Raw genomic sequence first — 19,469 nt, forward strand, 5'->3', positions numbered from 1 at the left:
AGACACCAGAAGAGACAGCAGTACTAATGAAGGCCAGACACCAGAAGAGACAGCAGTAATAATGAAGGCCAGACACCAGAAGAGACAGCAGTAATAATGAAGGCCAGACACCAGAAGAGACAGCAGTGATAATGAAGGCTAGACACCAGAAGAGACAGCAGTGATAATGAAGGCCAGACACCAGAAGAGACAGCAGTGATAATGAAGGCCAGACACCAGAAGAGACAGCAGTGATAATGAAGGCCAGACACCAGAAGAGACAGCAGTACTAATGAAGGCTAGACACCAGAAGAGACAGCAGTGATAATGAAGGCTAGACACCAGAAGAGACAGCAGTGATAATGAAGGCTAGACACCAGAAGAGACAGCAGTGATAGTGAAGGCTAGACACCAGAAGAGACAGCAGTGATAATGAAGGCCAGACACCAGAAGAGACAGCAGTGATAATGAAGGCTAGACACCAGAAGAGACAGCAGTGATAATGAAGCCCAGACACCAGAAGAGACAGCAGTAATAATGAAGGCCAGACACCAGAAGAGACAGCAGTGATAATGAAGGCCAGACACCAGAAGAGACAGCAGTGATAATGAAGGCCAGACACCAGAAGAGACAGCAGTGATCAGAGCAGCATAGTATCTTTATTCTTTCAGATTAAAGCCACAGAGATAACATTAAACAGCTGAGAGGAAGGTATATTCTAAAGAACATACTGTATATGCATGGTTGTAATAAAGAAACAGCATTAAACTATAACGTGTTTTCATCATAGCTTGTAGATAATAGAGATACTGGTTTGATGATGTCAGGCCTGTCCTCATGTTGCAGTGCGCCAGCCGGGAGACAAAGAATCAGGACACTTCAGTCTTCAGTTACAGTAAAAGTCCCAATTCTGGATAAGAGGAAAAGAAAGGGAGAGAAGAGGAGGAGAGGAGTGGAGAGGAGGAGGAGAGAAGAAGAGAGGAGGAGAAGAGGAGAGGACCAGAGAGGAGGAGGAGAGAAGAAGAGAGGAGGAGAAGAGGAGAGGACCAGAGAGGAGGAGGAGAGAAGAAGAGAGGAGGAGAAGAGGAGAAGAGGAAGAGAGGAGAAGAGGAGCAGAGGGGAGAAGAGAGGGAGGAGAGATGCCTAATATTCTATATCAATTGATTTTGCGGAAAAATTATTCATTATGTTTGTGTGTGTGTGTGTGTGTGTGTATTTGTTTGTGCGAGTGTTCGTGTGTCCACCTACATCAGTCATGACCTCGTTGGTAGCTGGCATGAGAGCGTGTGTCTCCTCGACGACACTGCTGGGAAAATGCCCCAGTCTTGCCTCCTGTTCCCCGTAGTACGACCCCTGGACCTGGTAAACACACAGACCATACAAACTAAATAAATATTACTATGTATAAATACTACTATATATAAATACTATAATAAATATATTCTACTTTTATATGAATACTACTATATATAAATACTATAATAAATATATTCTACTTTATATAAATACTACTATATATAAATACTATAATAAATATATTCTACTTTATATGAATACTACTATATATAAATACTATAATAAATATATTCTACTTTATATGAATACTACTATATATAAATACTATAATAAATATATTCTACTTTATATGAATACTACTATATATAAATACTATAATAAATATATTCTACTTTATATGAATACTACTATATATAAATACTATAATAAATATATTCTACTTTATATGAATACTACTATATATAAATACTATAATAAATATATTCTACTTTATATGAATACTACTATATATAAATACTATAATAAATATATTCTACTTTATATGAATACTACTATATATAAATACTATAATAAATATATTCTACTTTATATGAATACTACTATATATAAATACTATAATAAATATATTCTACTTTATATGAATACTACTATATATAAATACTATAATAAATATATTCTACTTTATATGAATACTACTATATATAAATACTATAATAAATATATTCTACTTTATATAAATACTACTATATATAAATACTATAATAAATATATTCTACTTTATATGAATACTACTATATATAAATACTATAATAAATATATTCTACTTTATATGAATACTACTATATATAAATACTATAATAAATATATTCTACTTTATATGAATACTACTATATATAAATACTATAATAAATATATTCTACTTTATATGAATACTACTATATATAAATACTATAATAAATATATTCTACTTTATATGAATACTACTATATATAAATACTATAATAAATATATTCTACTTTATATAAATACTACTATATATAAATACTATAATAAATATATTCTACTTTATATGAATACTACTATATATAAATACTATAATAAATATATTCTACTTTATATGAATACTACTATATATAAATACTACTACACTGCTCAAAAAAATAAAGGGAACACTTAAACAACACAATGTAACTCCAAGTCGATCACACTTCTGTGAAATCAAACTGTCCACTTAGGAAGCAACACTGATTGACAATACATTTCACATGCTGTTGTGCAAATGGAATAGACAACAGGTGGAAATTATAGGCAATTAGCAAGACACCCCCAATAAAGGAGTGGTTCTGCAGGTGATAACCACAGACCACTTCTCAGTTCCTATGCTTCCTGGCTGATGTTTTGGTCACTTTTGAATGCTGGCGGTGCTTTCACTCTAGTGGTAGCATGAGACGGAGTCTATAACCCACACAAGTGGCTCAGGTAGTGCAGCTCATTCAGGATGGCACATCAATGTGAGCTGTGGCAAGAAGGTTTGCTGTGTCTGTCAGCGTAGTGTCCAGAGCATGGAGGCGCTACCAGGAGACAGGTCAGTAGATCAGGAGAAGTGGAGGAGGCCGTAGGAGGGCAACAACCCAGCAGCAGGACCGCTACTTCCGCCTTTGTGCAAGGAGGAGCAGGAGGAGCACTGCCAGAGCCCTGCAAAATGACCTCCAGCAGGCCACAAATGTGCATGTGTCTGCTCAAACGGTGAGAAACAGACTCCATGAGGGTGGTATGAGGGCCCGACGTCCACAGCTGGGGGTTGTGCTTACATCCCAACACCGTGCAGGACGTTGGGCATTTGCCAGAGAACCCCAAGATTGGCAAATTTGCCACTGGTGCCCTGTGCTCTTCACAGATGAAAGCAGGTTCACACTGAGCACATGTGACAGAGTCTGGAGACACCGTGGAGAACGTTCTGCTGCCTGCAACATCCTCCAGCATGACCGGTTTGGCGGTGGGTCAGTCATGGTGTGGGGTGGCATTTCTTTGTGGGGCCTCCATGTGCTCGCCAGAGGTAGCCTGACTGCCATTAGGTACCGAGATGAGATCCTCAGACCCCTTGTGAGACCATATGCTGGTGCGGTTGGCCCTGGGTTCCTCCTAATGCAAGACAATGCTAGACCTCATGTGGCTGGAGTGTGTCAGCAGTTCCTGCAAGAGGAAGGCATTGATGCTATGGACTGGCCCGCCCGTTCCCCAGACCTGAATCCAATTGAGTACATCTGGGACATCATATCTCGCTCCATCCACCAATGTTGCACCACAGACTGTCCAGGAGTTGGCGGATGCTTTTGTCCAGGTCTGGGAGGAGATCCATCAGGAGACCATCCGCCACCTCATCAGGAGCATGCCCAGGCGTTGTAGGGAGGTCATACATGCACGTGGAGGCCACACACACTACTGAGCCTCATTTTGACTTGTTTTAAGGACATTACATCAAAGTTGGATCAGCCTGTAGTGTGGTTTTCCACTTTAATTTTGAGTGTGACTCCAAATCCAGACCTCCATGGGTTGATCAATTTGATTCCCATTGATAACTTCTGTGTGATTTTGTTGTCAGCACATTCAACTATGTAAAGGAAAAAGTATTTGATAAGAATATTTCATTCATTCAGATCTAGGATGTGTTATTTTAGTGTTCCCTTTATTTTTTGAGCAATGTATTATCGAATAGATATGTGAAAAACCTTGAGGATTGATTATAAACAACGTTTGACATGTTTCTGTCGATATTATGGAGCTAATTTGTGAAGAACTAACGGAGCTATTTCGCCTACAAAAATAATTTTTCTGGAAAAAAGGAACATTTGCTATCTAACTGGGAGTCTCGTGAGTGAAAACATTCTAAGCTCATCAAAGGTAAACGATTTAATTTGATTGCTTTTCTGATTTTCGTGACCAGATTGCCTGCTGCTAGCTAGGCATAATGCTATGCTAGGCTATCGATAAACTTACACAAATGCGTGTCTTGCTTTGGCTGTAAAGCATATTTTTCAAAATCTGAGATAACAGGGTGATTAACAAAAGGATAAGCTGTGTTTATTTCACTTGTGATTTCATGAATATGAATATTTTCTAGTAAGATGTTTTGTCCGTTGCGTTATGCTACTTAGTGTCAGTGGATGACAATTCTCCCGGATCCGGGATGGGTAAGAAGCACCAACACACACACACGCCCCCCCACCCCACACACACACACACAGATCCTTACGCTGCCAGCCCAGAACATGTTTCCTCGGTCCTTCAGCAAGGCGTAGACATAGACCACCTGACCCTGACGCAGAGAGATGAAGCGGCAGTCTCCAGGGTAGTAGTCCTCTAAGGCACGTGCTATCAGGATGGGGTCTAACACACACACACACACACACACACACACACACACACACACACACACACACACAGGTAGTACAATCAGTATATGATTGTAGTTGTTGAAGAAGCACAGTTATGGTAGTATTATATCAACTTACTATAGTAACAGTATGGAGGAACACAGGTTTTAACTTTCCAACGTGCTCAGGCCTTGCATCCCCGGCAACAACTTCGGTCCCGCACACAAAGGGTACAGAAAAGGGAATCTCTCATTGAAATGATTTGAGTATTTAAATAGTTTAAAATATAATATTCTCATATAATCATCTATCTATAATCAAGTTGATCCCTGACTTCTGTGAGCCATGAAGTCGAATATTTCACAAATAAATCACTTTTACCACTTATTTCAAGATACCAAGCCAAGATCCTACGTTGCGGCGTCCCCTGAATGCCCATCTGCTAGCTTTCTAGAGCATATCGGACTGTTAGCTGAATAGGTCCATCGGCCAATTTCTTGGGCCAATATACCTATTTTGCCAATTGGGCAGGACCCCTTTGCAACACGGAACTACTAATCCATCACGACTGGTCAATTCGATGTAACCGCACGAGGAGGCTATAACAGACTTCCTCCGCCGTGATTCTCTGATCCACCACTACGCAGACAATACCATTCTGTATACTTCTGGCCCTTCTTTGGACACTGTGTTAACTAAACTCCTTACGAGCTTCAATGCCATACAACTTTCCTTCCGTGGCCTCCAACTGCTCTTAATTAAATACAAGTAAAACTAAATGCATGCTCTTCAACCGATCGCTGCTCGCACATCCAGCATCACTACTCTGGACGGTTCTGACTTAGAATATGTGGACAACTACAAATACCTAGGTGTCTGGTTAGACTGTAAACTCTCCTTCCAGACTCATGTTAAACATCTCTAATCCAAAATTAAATATAGAATTGGCTTCCTATTTCGCAACAAAGCATCCTTCACTCATGCTGCCAAACATACCCTCGTAAAACTGACTATCCTACCGATCCTCGACTTGGGCGATGTAATTTACAAAATAGCCTCCAACACTCTACTCAACAAATTGGATGCAGTCTATCACAGTGCCATCCGTTTGGTCACCAAAGCACCATATACTACCCACGTATATAGACTTTTTCTACTGTATTATTGACTGTATGTTTGTTTATTTCATGTGTAACTCTGTTGTTGTTTGTGTCGAACTGCTTTGCTTTTTCTTGGCCAGGTCATAGTTGTAAATGAGAACTTGTTCTCAACTAGCCTACCTGGTTAAATAAAGATGAAATTAAAAATTAAATTAAAAAGTTGGTGAAATGTCCATTTCAACTGGCTACAACAAGTGCATGCATGCAGGTGTCTCGTGTAAAAAGGCATGAAAAAAGGCATGACATTGGCTGCTAATGTAAAGAATTGCTATTATGCAGGAGACCAATCTACTGCTAAATACATGGCTATTGCATTGTTATAACTGAGACAACACATAGCAACGTATTTTCACAGTAAAGCCTGTGGGGTCCCCTACAGGATAGCTCCCACATTACACACATAATCTCCCTTTTAACCGAACACTGTGTGCCTGAAGAAGATTCTACGATGACGGACAGACAACTGAGCCAATGGCGGAAGACTACAGACTACAACCAGCTGAACCAATCCGGAGATCCGATCTTCCTAGAGTCAACCTACTTTCTGTGACGTATATAAGGGCTGTGCTGACTGTTTACGCGCTCTCTGCCTGCTGTTCCAACACGAACTAACGGAAGAGCCGTAATTACGCTGTACTAGATATTTCCACTCTGAATAAACTGTTTACTTGTCATAAAATTTACCACTTAGTCTGAATCGATCCTTGACCGGCTCACCCATCTACACATTTAATTACTAACAGAACTTGGTACGCAGAGGATTGTTAACTAACGGTCCAGTCGAAGTGAGCTGATTGGGTGTGAGAGAGGGGGTGAGCGCGTGGAAAGGACGATTCGAGAAGGACGGTGATGATTTGATTTTCGGGGGGTGGACAACAATTCTGCACAACTCGGGAAACTGATCTAAAGGTGCACCATAAATAAGGTAAGCAAAACCTGTTAAATCAAACTTTGCATATTGTCGTATAGTCTGCCTAAATTCTGATCAGTATTTCCGAGTAAGTATGAATTCTTGTGTAAATTTATAAATTTGCTGACGAGTCGAAAAGAACAGTGTAGTGAAGATATGTAGAAACAAGCCAGCGACGGCTGGTGTGATATAAATCATTGATGAGATATCAGTAGGGGATAGTTAATTACTATTCATTAAACCTGGAACCGAGGGGAGAAATTGTAATTTTGTCACGTGACCCGGTCAGCTCAGTCTGATAGCTTTCAATTGATGAGAGATCACTTAAAGGCCTAGAAAGTTCCAATAGGGGTCGGACATATATAAATTCAGTTCCGATAGGGGTTGGACATGTGTATTAATTCTGATAGGGGTTAGTGTGATATAAATCAGGAATAGAGATCGGTAAGGGGATAGTTAATTACTATTCATTAAATCTGGCACCGAGGGGGGAAATGGTCATTTTCTCCCGCGACCCGGCACGGCTCAGTCCGATAGAAATTCACTGATAAGGATCGGCTTTCAGAGGTCAGAGAGATAACGTGTATTAATTCTGATAGGATTAATTCGATAGGGGTCAGTAGGGGATAGAATTGAATTCTAGAGTTGAATTCTATCCAGTAAATCCGCTTAGCTCGGTCTGATAGGGGTCGATTAATAGAGGTCAGAGATATAACCAGTATTTGTATGTTTTGTCTATTTGTAACTGTTTATATTAAAATGCAAGGTGGTTGTAATTGTTTCCATTAAGATTGTTGGTGGTTACATAGAGAGAAAGAGGCAGAAAAGAACAAAAATCACGTATTTAAGAAAGAAAGGTCAGATACGAAGGGAGCGAGATTGATGAGAATCCTGATTGAGGGAAAACTTTGGGCGTTTAGGTTGGTGCTGTTTTCTGTTGTTCAGATGCCGGAGTAACAAATGCAGATAACTGAAAATTGGGTCTATTTGCGGAGAATCTCAGTTCCATAAGCATTGGTGGTTCAGTGGTAGAGTTCTCGCCTGCCACGTGGGAGGTTTTGGTTGTAATTGAACTGGTTGTTTTGCAGAGAAAGTTATAGTAAAGATGAAGTTTTTAAGCACTATTAAAATAATCTACAAAATCTGGGAAATTGAGCTCTAGAAACTGATTAGAGTGTGTCCACTTCTGGTTATCTTACCCTAACGATGTAACTATAGAACGCATATTGGATTATCTCCGTCTGGGTGAAACATGTTAAATTAAACTGCCCTTAAGGTCTGAACATGTTATAATTTTTCTTCCCAGTATGAGAGAAGTTGCGGGATTTATTGAATAAACTGTTTTCCATAAAGTTAGAGAATTCGAGGGATGCTCGATGTAATTTATAATGTTGTACAAAGCCTAAGGTTTTCCATCAAACTAATTATCATTGCGTGATTAATGTAAACAATCTACTTTCAATTAAAAGGCGCAATATCTGTTTCCTAGTCATTAGTGTCGATTTTATTCTTTGATTGCTAATATGTGTAATTTGGAATTTGAGAATCATGGCTGGAATTTGAGAATCATAGCTGGAGTAACGTTCGTACTATTAAAATTGGGCTATTATTCTTCTGGGAATTACCGATAGTGACGTGTTTTGATTTTACTTTGTAAATGGGGTTTATATCCGGAGTAATTTTAGTTATTCGCAATAGCATTAGTGGTTCAGTGGTAGAATTCTCGCCTGCCACGCGGGAGGCCCGAGTTCCATTGCCAGTCATGGCGCTGGCTGAATTCAGAGTTTTTGATTGTAAATAATCTATTTGAATGTTTGCCTGGAAAGTTATGGTCGCTAGTGTTTGTATAAGAGATAAATTGAACGTTTTCAATAGATTGTTTAGGTTAAATTGATAGACTATTTCAATTTAAAATAATAACGAAGCGAATTGATGCAAGACGATGTCTGTTCACTAGATGATCTGCTGGAATAATGTATTGAGAATTGGGTCGTATTTAAATTACTGTATCAATAGAGAAGACAGTGACTTGAATCAAATTAATTCTGAATAATAACGGGGGAACAATTACGATAGATTTGTGTCCATCGAAATGTTTTTATAAGATTAGCGAATTGAGAGATGTTGATTGATGTTGTAAACTCTAATTCAGGATTCAACAGATGTGATAAATTAGGTTTGGTTTATCGAACCCGAAATACTGTTGTTGCAGACAGCCAACCATTATTTACAATGAGTTGAAAATCGTTGCGAAATGAGTCAAGATTGAGCGCTTGTTGATGACATCACTCGCGAGGTTTCCGTCGCCACGGAAATGATGTCTTGACTGGGGGTGACAGAGAAAATGGTTAGTGTCCTTTAGAAGGAGGTGCGGGCATTAATGTTGAGTCACTTTTCAGAAGTTGATAAACATTTCGAAATACATTTTTAAAAAGGAGTATGTAAATCGTCAGGAAAGATGCTAAAAACTAGCAGCTGATTCGCTGGGTTGGTATCATTGATTTGTGGCGTTTATTTGGACTGTAATTGGGCCGTGAGAGAGAGGGATTGGATGTCTGAGTCATAAAACATCGTGATGGTGGATTCTGATGGTTGTTGATTCTTGGTTTGATCGTTTGAATAGCACCAGTGAATTTGAGCACTGTTTCCATTATGTGGAACGGTGTCAGGGTATTAATGGTGAAAAGCAACCTCTATGGTAAAACATAATTGTACATGTTTCGGTAAACTAGCGAGGTTGAATTTGGTTATTTGAACATTTCCCTTGATACGTAGACATACGTAACAGGGGCAAGTTGTTTTTCCTTGAGGAACACGCAGATGGTGTTTTGTTTTATTGAGATGTAAATGTGAGTTGAAGGAGCCAAGGGAAAATACGTTATTTTTATTAAATATCAGGGATTATAATCTTGGGGAGAATGAGGCCATAAACGACCAAATTGGAAAGGCCTGGAAGTTTTGATTAATCATTAAGGTTTGCAAATATATACACATAAAACATTTGTTAGGACTATTTGTTTTGGTGCAAAGGTATTTTAAAGAGACACGCTCAAATATGGAACTTTATGAGTTTTTATTTTATGAGTTTTAAATTACACAAGTGAATTTGGATTTTAAGGATGAAGGGTTCTTTAATATGTCTAGTGTAGTATAGAACTTGACTATAAAAGGGTGGGTTGACTCATGGACCTTATCATGACTGTCTTCTAAGGTCTGATCAGCCTTAGGGGAGAGTCATTGGTATAATGAATGTGGTCATATTGAGATACTAGTTTTAAGGTAAATTCATTATAAAGGAGTTTAGGTTAGGAGGTTAGGATAGGATATATATTAAGCCAATAGGGCAGGGAATTAAATAGAAAATTAAGTTTCAGTTCTTAGGGGTGATAAATTACTGTAGATAAGGAATTCTGCACTCTGCAACATATATTAAATTCATGTTATTGTCAGATAGAATACTGAGAGTCCTTGAAGGAAGGATTTTGATATGATAAGCATTTGTTTTGATTATTATTTTTTTTTTTTTGACCATTAGGAGTTTAAAATTTTTTTTTTTAAAAGTATTAAATTGAACAGGTATATAGGACATCTGTGATGATTTAGGATTATTGTTAGGTTGATTAAGGAAATGTAAGGACTTTAGAGATTGACACTCATAGACATGATTTTAGATAAAGTCAAACAGTTAGAAGCTTAGTGGTACTTGAGAAATATGAGAGAAAAGGTTTAAATTGGTAAATATATATTTAAGAAAATATAAGTAGCGCAGATATTTCTTAAGTCGATAAGAAACTTGACAGGGAATTGGTACTGGATTGACGCCCAAGGGAGAATTGGACATGTGGAAAACTAAAAGGGGCTCCTTCATGATGATGTCAGACATAAAGATAATATACTACTCTTACCTAAGTCATTATTTAGAGTAGGTAAGGTTGATACCTGGGCAGAGTCAGGTATCAAAAGGGGGATGGGTAAATTGTGGTCTAGGATAGGATGGGGCTTATTGGATAAGAAACTAATTAAAAAAAAAAAAAAAAATGTAAGCTAACAATTGGGAATAGAAGTTAAAGATATAATCAGATAAAACATATGAGAAATTGTTTGTTAACCAAGCCTGTATGTCCAGGATTTTATGCATTACAGGTGAACTACAGGTGAAGTCACTCAATCCAGTCCCAGAGGCTTGGGGACCATAGAAGACCCCTGGTGACAGCTAGCTGAAAGAGCTACCCAGATTCATATCGCACGGAGGAAGGGTAAGACATTTTTTCACTGTCGGACAATAAACAGAGTTCGGGAGAAGAACTGGAATTAACAGAATTCCGGGGGCCAACTCTCGAATGAAGTAACCCTACCTGTCCTATCACCCCTGTTTTTGTTCATAGAAGTGAAGATGTGTCTGGCTCTGGCTAAGTGATGTGTATTTTGTTCCAAAATAAGCATAAGAGATCCCTAGATCTGGGTAGACAAGAAGTTAGAGTAGAGATTACATGATAACCGACTTCGGACAGTTCTAGGATTGGAGAAGAGGGTATCCTTATAGCATGGGGGATCCCACAAGGGTGGATAGGTTTTCCATGATATGGGGAAACCTGGGAGCAATGTTGAACTTTGTAAAGGTGATGAAATCCTACTAACCATCAAAACTATTAAGCTCTCTGATGCAGGCACTCACACCCTCGGACTACAAAGGACGAGGACAGACATGATGGGTGTGTTTTCTATTAAGGTACTGCCAAGACCAGAGGTAACCGGACACACTCCTCTACCACCACTGTGTTAAAAATACCATTCAGGTAATTAATGTTAGAGACTATTCGGCTATGGATCAATTAGAAACTGAGACTGGTTTTGATAGTAGGGACAATTTGTGGCTGTCTTATATGAGGTACACAGCTAAAACCCTGAGAAGAAAGGACTGTATTATTTGTAGTCATGATAGACCTGTTCTGGCTACACACCCATTTGCTGTAGGAGAAGGAGAGGGGTGGTTGTGTATTCTGAGAAGTGTTTACCAGGTTAAGCCCAATTCAACCCTCTGTTCCTCTTTGAGCCTTGTGTTTCCTGCAGTACCTCCTCATCGGGCCTCTTGGGGTGTTGAGGCATATGGGGGCAATTACGAGTGCATCACGGGTACAGGTAATGGCATTGATTATGGGAGATTGCCTGAAGCTGATTGCAGGAGTAACATAACCATTAATTCCACTTGGCCAGTTACAGGCCTAAACCAAACTAGTGGTCTGGCTGATGTATGTTGGATGAGTGGAGCCAAAAGAGTGCTGAGACCCATTCTTAGAGGAGAATGGCAAGGTACGTGTGGTCTGACCAGTTTGATAATTCCACTGACCATTGTTGATGTTGTTGCTGAACAGCTGCTGAGTTCTGTAACCAGGGGACCTGAAAACATTCCATCCCATGGGAGACATAGATGTAGTACTCCATGGACAGAGGATGTAGTTGACATACACACTAACCTGTTGGGAGTGCCAGTGGGGATTCCTCATGAGTTTCAGGCCTTGGGTAGGAATGATGGACTCTGGCACTTACTACCTACTATGGGTCCAGCCATGGTGGATGCTGGACAGACTGCATGGATTAATTATATCTACTATAATCAACAGCGTTTTGTGAATTACTCCCGTGATGCACTCACTAGTATGTCTGAACAGCTTGAGGCCACATTTGGGGTTTCCAGACAGAATAGACTTGCCTTGAATGTGCTTCTTGCCAGTCAGGGGGACGCCTGCAAGATGTTCGGTAAACAATGTTGCACGTATATTCCTAATAATACCAGTCCAGATGATAGTTTTTAAACTTCACAATCTAAGGCGGGCTTGATGCACTGTCTGCTAAGATGAGGTCCACGGGGGGGTGGAGGAGTCTGTTCTCTTGGCCTGGTTTGGTAAGTACACTGGTATGATGGTTACTGGATTTCTGACCCTAATTCTTGTATTATTTGTTATTGATGTGATGTGCTGCTTGCATCATACCGTGTTTTGAGAAGTCTGTTACAGATGTGGTGAGGGCTTCAGGCATATGCCTTTGCTTGATGCTCCAGTTGGCGATGCCGATACGGAAGCATGCTTTCAGGGGAGGATGGGACTGACTGAGGATGACACATGGTTTGGAGTCCCTGGGTGGCAAGGAGCCCACCTGGTACAGGATAGGAGTAGCTGAGAGGACCAGATGGTTTCTAATAATTCTTTACTCTGTTTTCCATGACCAAAGTTTTATCCTACATCTTACATGTCAATAGCAATAAAGTTTTATCCTGTTTTTGATAAGTGACACCCTTGGGGGGAACAAAAGCATACAACAAAGGCATATATAACTTGTTATTAGTAATAAACTTTTTATTATTTTCATGAAATGCTATGACTGCTGAAATAAAGGATAATTGAGTGACACCCTAGCGGGAGTCAAAAGGGGGACCTAAATTTCACACTATTTTCTTTTGTTCTGTTTTTGAATGAGCTGTTCTCTTTTGACATGAGGGTAGTTTAACCTGTTGCCTCTACTTGGGACGCTTGCGTCCCAACTAGAGCTCTGGAAATGCAAATGCGCTACGCTAAATGCTAATAGTATTAGTTAAAACTCAAAAGTTCATTAAAATACACATGCAGGGTATCAAATTAAAGCTACACTCGTTGTGAATCCAGGCAACAAGTCCGATTTTTAAAATGCTTTTCGGCGACAGCATGAGAAGCTATTATCTGATAGCATGCACCAATACACTACAACAGAAAAGCACAGCAGGGGACGTAAACAAAATAATTAGCATTTCGGCGTTACACAAACCGCACAATAAAATAGAAAACAGTCATTACCTTTCACCATCTTCTTTGTTGGCACTCCTAGATGTCCCATAAACACTATTGGGTCTTTATTTCGATTAAATCGGGCCATATAAAGCCAAGATATCGTTATATGTAGACTGTGTGATAAACGAAAAAAACAGCGATTTCACAACGTAACGTCATTTTTTAAAATTCAAAAAGTAGACGATAAACTTTCACAAAACACTTCAAATACGTTTGTAATGCTACTTTAGGTATTAGTAAACGTTAATAAGCGATAAAAATCATCCGTAGGCGATGTAAATATCATTAGCTGTCGTCTTGGAAAAAATTTCAGGAGAGAGCTCTTCCGGAATGATCTGGGCGGAGACCGGAGGTAAGCGGTGCCCCTCTTTCGGTTCAACCAAGAATCAAAGATGATTAAATTCACAAGATACTCGACAACATGGGGATGCTGTGGGAGTTGAATGCTCGGTCTTATCTAATTCGGCTCACTGTTAACAATTGCTGGAAGTGGCGCAAGGATATTTATTTCCATTTTCTGTGATCAGGTTTTCCTGCGCTTTCCGATGTAACGCACGTTATGTAATAGCCACAGTCGTGATTTAACCAGTTTTAAAAACGTCCGAGGGTTTCCTATCCACACATTCTAACCATATGAACGTACTATATTCCTGGCATGAGTAGCAGGGCGCTGAACAAAATGTTCAAAAAAGTAGAGGGTCGACTGAAGAGGTTAAACTTTGTAACTGTTATATGATTCATTGCTGAGTTTTGTCATGATGTCATGTACAGGCTACCATCTAGCTAGCTTAAAACAAGGCAGGAGCAGTGTCACCATGTCATGTACAGGCTACCATCTAGCTAGCTGAGACAAGGCAGGAGCAGTGTCACCATGTCATGTACAGGCTACCATCTAGCTAGCTGAGACAAGGCAGGAGCAGTGTCATCATGTCATGTTTTTTATTTATTTTATTTCACCTTTATTTAACCAGGTAAGCAAGTTGAGAACAAGTTCTCATTTACAATTGCGACCTGGCCAAGATAAAGCAAAGCAGTTCGACACATACAACGACACAGAGTTACACATGGAGTAAAACAAACATACAGTCAATAATACAGTAAAAAAAAAAAAAAAAAAAAAAAAAAAGTCTATATACAATGTGAGCAAATTAGGTGAGAAGGGAGGTAAAGGCAAAAAAGGCCATGGTGGCAAAGTAAATACAATATAGCAAGTAAAACACTGGAATGGTAGTATTGCAATGGAAGAATGTGCAAAGTAGAAATAAAAATAATGGGGTGCAAAGGAGCAAAATAAATAAATTAATTAAATACAGTTGGGAAAGAGGTAGTTGTTTGGGCTAAATTATAGGTGGGCTATGTACAGGTGCAGTAATCTGTAAGATGCTCTGACAGTTGGTGCTTAAAGCTAGTGAGGGAGATAAGTGTTTCCAATTTACAGGCTACCATCTAGCTAGCTGAGACAAGGAGTGTCACCATGTCATGTACAGGCTACCATCTAGCTATCTGAGACAAGGCAGGAGCAGTGTCACCATGTCATGTACAGGCTACCATCTAGCTAGCTGAGACAAGGCAGAAGCAGTGTCACCATGTCATGTACAGGCTACCATCTAGCTAGCTGAGACAAGGCAGGAGCAGTGTCACCATGTCATCAGCACTAATCCAAAATATTGATGAGAAAACGACTTCACCATTGTTAATTCAAAGACCTGATCTAACTAGTTGTCGTCAAAGACAGATCAGGTTTGAATAACCTAAACATGGGTTTTATAGTCGGAACGGACTGCACGGTCAAGTAAGTCAAGCCGCTGAGCTTTTTGAATGTGACAACTTTCAAGCAATCCAAAGACAGAAGAAAGCTAGTTAGTTAGAAAACTATTTTCATTTACTCATTTCATAACTCATCTAGCTAAGGTTGTAATTTCACGTGGATTTAGATATTAGTAATATAATATTATTAATAAATTATTACTTATAATTATAATATTATTATTATAATATTAGTATTATTAGCTGTAGTAAAGGATATATTGGTCTAGCCAGTCAGGGATATACAGTGTGAACATATGCTTAAATATTTTGCTGTGAGACCTGGCATTTTAATTTGTGAGCACCAGTGCCCTCATATTTTTTGGGGAACTCTTTTCAGGAAACTAGGTGTCACTACTTCACAGGAGAACCATTTGAAAGTACTTTAAAAAAAATAAAAAAATAAGTGTTTTCTGGAAAATGAAAACGTAAATGTCCCTTAATAATAGACTTGCATGCCATCTGTACATACAAATACAATTGTTTAATTACGAGCCTAGTTGGTTTAGTCACAGAAAATGGGGGCAACCATCCCGCTAGCCATGATTGGCTAGATGTTCTTTACCATTCTGCCATCAGATTTGCCACCAATACTCCTCATAGGGCCACATCGCTGCAATTTATACTCCTCTGTAAACTGGTCATCTCTGTATACCAGTCGCAAGACCCACTGGTTGATGCTTATTTTTAAAACACGTTTAGGCCTCACTCCCCCTCTATCTGAGATATCTACTGCAGCACTCATCCTCCACATACAACACGTCGTTCTGCCAGTCACATTCTGTTAAAGGTCCCCAAAGCAAACACATCCCTGGGTTGCTCCTCTTTTCAGTTCACTGCAGGTAGCGACTGGAACGAGCTGCAACAAACACTCAAACTGGACAGTTTTACCTCCATCTCTTTATTCAAAGACTCAATCATGGACACTCTTACAGGCTGACCACACCGCTCGCGTGTGCTTCAACGTGTCAACGAGCGTCTGTGTTCCCAAGGGCTAAAATAGAAGTCCTTCCTATTACTGATGCAGATCACGCTGCAAGTCCTGCCTCTCCCATTTCCTCATTGGTTTATAGAAGCAGGTACCCAAGTGCCATCTCCTCATTGGTTATACACACATGGGTGATTGAATGACGAACTGCCGGTCGTCGTGGTAATACTATGAATGTTTAGATGCCAATCACCATATAAGTTCAGAGATGAAAAAGCCTGGAAGGAGGAGTAGAGGACCTTGTGCATTTCAGGTAAAATAACCTAATGTTAATATCCCAGAACAAAAACTAAAGTGCAAGTTAACTAGTTAAATTGCCATAAATGTTTAATGCTTCTTGACCTGTCCCCAAATTAATTTAATTGGTTCCGAGTTTGTTTTGATATTTTAACCCGCGTGTCGTGATCGCGTTTGGTGTAGGGGGCAAAATAAATATATGTACGATGGCGCATGCGCACAGCCGGTTTGGCTTCCGTGTTACTGACAGTTGAGGCTGCTTTGCGTGATGTATTGTTGCGCGCTTTGTGCTGTTGTCTGTGCCCAATAATGTTTTGTACCATGTTTTGTGCTGCTACCATGCTGTGCCGCTTCATGTTGTGTTGCTACCATGCCTTGTTGTCATGTGTTGCTGCCTTCTATGTTGTTGTCTTAGGTCTCTCTTTATGTAGTGTTGTCTCTTGTCATGATGTGTGTTTTGTCCTATATTTATATATTTGCTATTTATTTTTATGTTTAATCCCAGCCCCTGTCCCCGCAAGAGGCCTTTTGCCTTTTGGTAGGCCATCATTGCGAGTAAGAATTTGTTCTTAATTGACATGCCTAGTTAAATAAATAAAGGTTAAATACAATTAAAATAAATAAATTGGCTGAGATAATGAGTGGGCTGGACATGCCGAGGGATGAGTTCGGAATTGATCTGCCATATAGCACGCTTCTGTCTATTTGAGCTGGTCCTGTGTAACGCAGCTTTTTTTTTTAAGTATCACGTAGTAGAACTGCATAAGTGTTGCTCTCCACTTTCTGGAGGACAGAGTTTTGAAATCAGTGGAATTAGAGTATGAAAGCTAAGGGGATGGAGAAATCCCGATTACATCTTCAAACTAAGGGCAACCATGGCATCCGTGATTACATCTTCAAACTAAGGGCAACCATGGCAACCGTGATTACATCTTCAAACTAAGGGCAACCATGGCAACCGGGAGAGGCGTCCATCCATGATGTGTACAGGTAAGATAGTCTAGCTTGCTACATTTTCAGATATTACACATTTCTAATTTTGAAAGTCATTTTCATTTCAAGTTAAAACCTCTTAGGGAAGTTACGAATTTTCGCAGCTTTTTGTTAAAAATCGCGCAACATTTCAGCGCCCTGCTATTCATGCCAGGAATATAGTATATGCATATGATTAGTATGTGTGGATAGAAAACACTCAGACGTTTCTAAAACTGGTTAAATCACGGCTGTGACTATAACAGAACGTGCGTTTCATCGAAAAGTGCAGGAAAATCTGATCACTGAAAATGGAAAAAAATATCCATGCGCCACTTCCAGGAGTTGTTAAAGGTGAACCGGATTAAATGAGGTCGAGGTTGCAGTACCTACAGCTTCCACACGATGTCTAGAGTCTTGTCATTTGCTTCGGCTTTGTTTCTTGGTCAAACCGAAACAAGGGAACCGATTTCCTCCGGTCTCCGACAGGATGTTTTGGTTGAGATTTCTCCGGACATTATTTCCAGACGGACACCTATAGAATTTACATCGCCTCGTGATCAATTTTATCGCTTATTAACGTGTACTAATACCTAAAGTTGCATTACAAAAGTATTTCGAAGTCTTTTGTGAAAGTTTATCGTCGACTTTTTTAATTTAAAAAAATGACGTTACGTTAGAAAACGCTATTTTTTTCCGTTGTTCACACAGTATTCATAGATCGATATCTAGGCTATATATGGACCGATTTAATCGAAAAAAGACCCAAAATTATGTTTATGGGACATCTAGGAGTGCCAAGAAAGAAGCTTGTCAAAGTTAATGAATGTTTTATATTTTATTTCTGCGTTTTGAGTATCCCCCGGCTATCGCAAAATCTGTCGTTAGGTGACGTAGTATTTTGGGGGATACATGCTATCAGATAATAGCTTCTCATGCTTTGCCGAAAAGCATTTTACAAATCTGACTTGGTGGATAGATTCACAACGAGTGTAGCTTTAATTCAGTACATTGTATGTGCATTTTAATGAAAGTTTGAGTTTTATCAACAACTATAGGTGGCGCACTTGAACATTTCCGCTGATTTATGTTCCCACCACGGAACCACGGCCCTAACAAGTTTTAACAGTACACATTAACTAGCTAGCTAACATTAACTGGCTGGCACTCTAGCTAACGTTACATGTATTATTCATATCTCAGAGCAATTTGCTTGGCTAGTCATAACCTAATATTAGCTAGCTAACATTAAACTTGGTTGGTTAGCTACCTGCAGATTCATGCAGGGTAGTAACGTCATGAGTTGAGATTATGGTTCATTGTTTAATTATGGGTTATGGTTCACGTCTTAATAAAAGACTCCACTCTGCAAGTAACCATTTCAATAGAATGTCACTGCGACAACTGCTGATAGACATTGCTGGTAAGTTCGCTCTGGCTATCTACTCCAATTTCAGAGCACTCTCGTCTGAGTGCAGAATTAGAGGTCGACCGATTATGATTTTTCAAAGCCGATACAGATTATTGGAGGCCCAAAAAAAGCCGATACCGATTAATCGGCCGATTTTTTTGTTGTTGTTGTTGTAATAATGACAATTACAACAATACTGAATTAACACTTATTTTAACTTAATATAATATATCAATTAAAATCAATTTAGCCTCAAGTAAATAATGAAACATTTTCAATTTGGTTTAAATAATGCAAAAACAAAGTGTTGGAGAAGAAAGTAAAAGTGCAATATGTGCTATGTAAGAAAGCTAACGTTTCAGTTCCTTGCTCAGAACATGAGAACATATGAAAGCTGGTGGTTCCTTTTAACACGAGTCTTCAATATTCCCAGGTATGAAGTTTTAGGTTGTAGTTATTATAGGACTATTTCCCTCTATACCATTTGTATTTCATTAACCTTTGATTATTGGATG

General features: G+C 39.2%; 1 protein-coding gene across 1 annotated transcript in view; it reads right to left on the bottom strand.

Moving 5' to 3' along the window:
* Positions 1–619: 619 nt before the first annotated feature.
* mia (MIA SH3 domain containing) overlaps positions 620–19,469 on the bottom strand; it is a 30,313-nt gene continuing 11,463 nt past the window's right edge. Inside the window, exons 2-4 of the mRNA XM_065024031.1 lie at positions 4,529–4,662; positions 1,228–1,338; positions 620–889 (exon numbers count right to left, since the gene is read on the bottom strand). Of these exons, the coding sequence (XP_064880103.1) occupies positions 866–889; positions 1,228–1,338; positions 4,529–4,662 (269 nt within the window). The 3' untranslated portion in view covers positions 620–865. The remainder of the gene's footprint in view (positions 890–1,227; positions 1,339–4,528; positions 4,663–19,469) is intronic.

Source organism: Oncorhynchus nerka, linkage group LG10 (assembly GCF_034236695.1).
Source record: "Oncorhynchus nerka isolate Pitt River linkage group LG10, Oner_Uvic_2.0, whole genome shotgun sequence".
NCBI lineage: Eukaryota > Metazoa > Chordata > Actinopteri > Salmoniformes > Salmonidae > Oncorhynchus > Oncorhynchus nerka.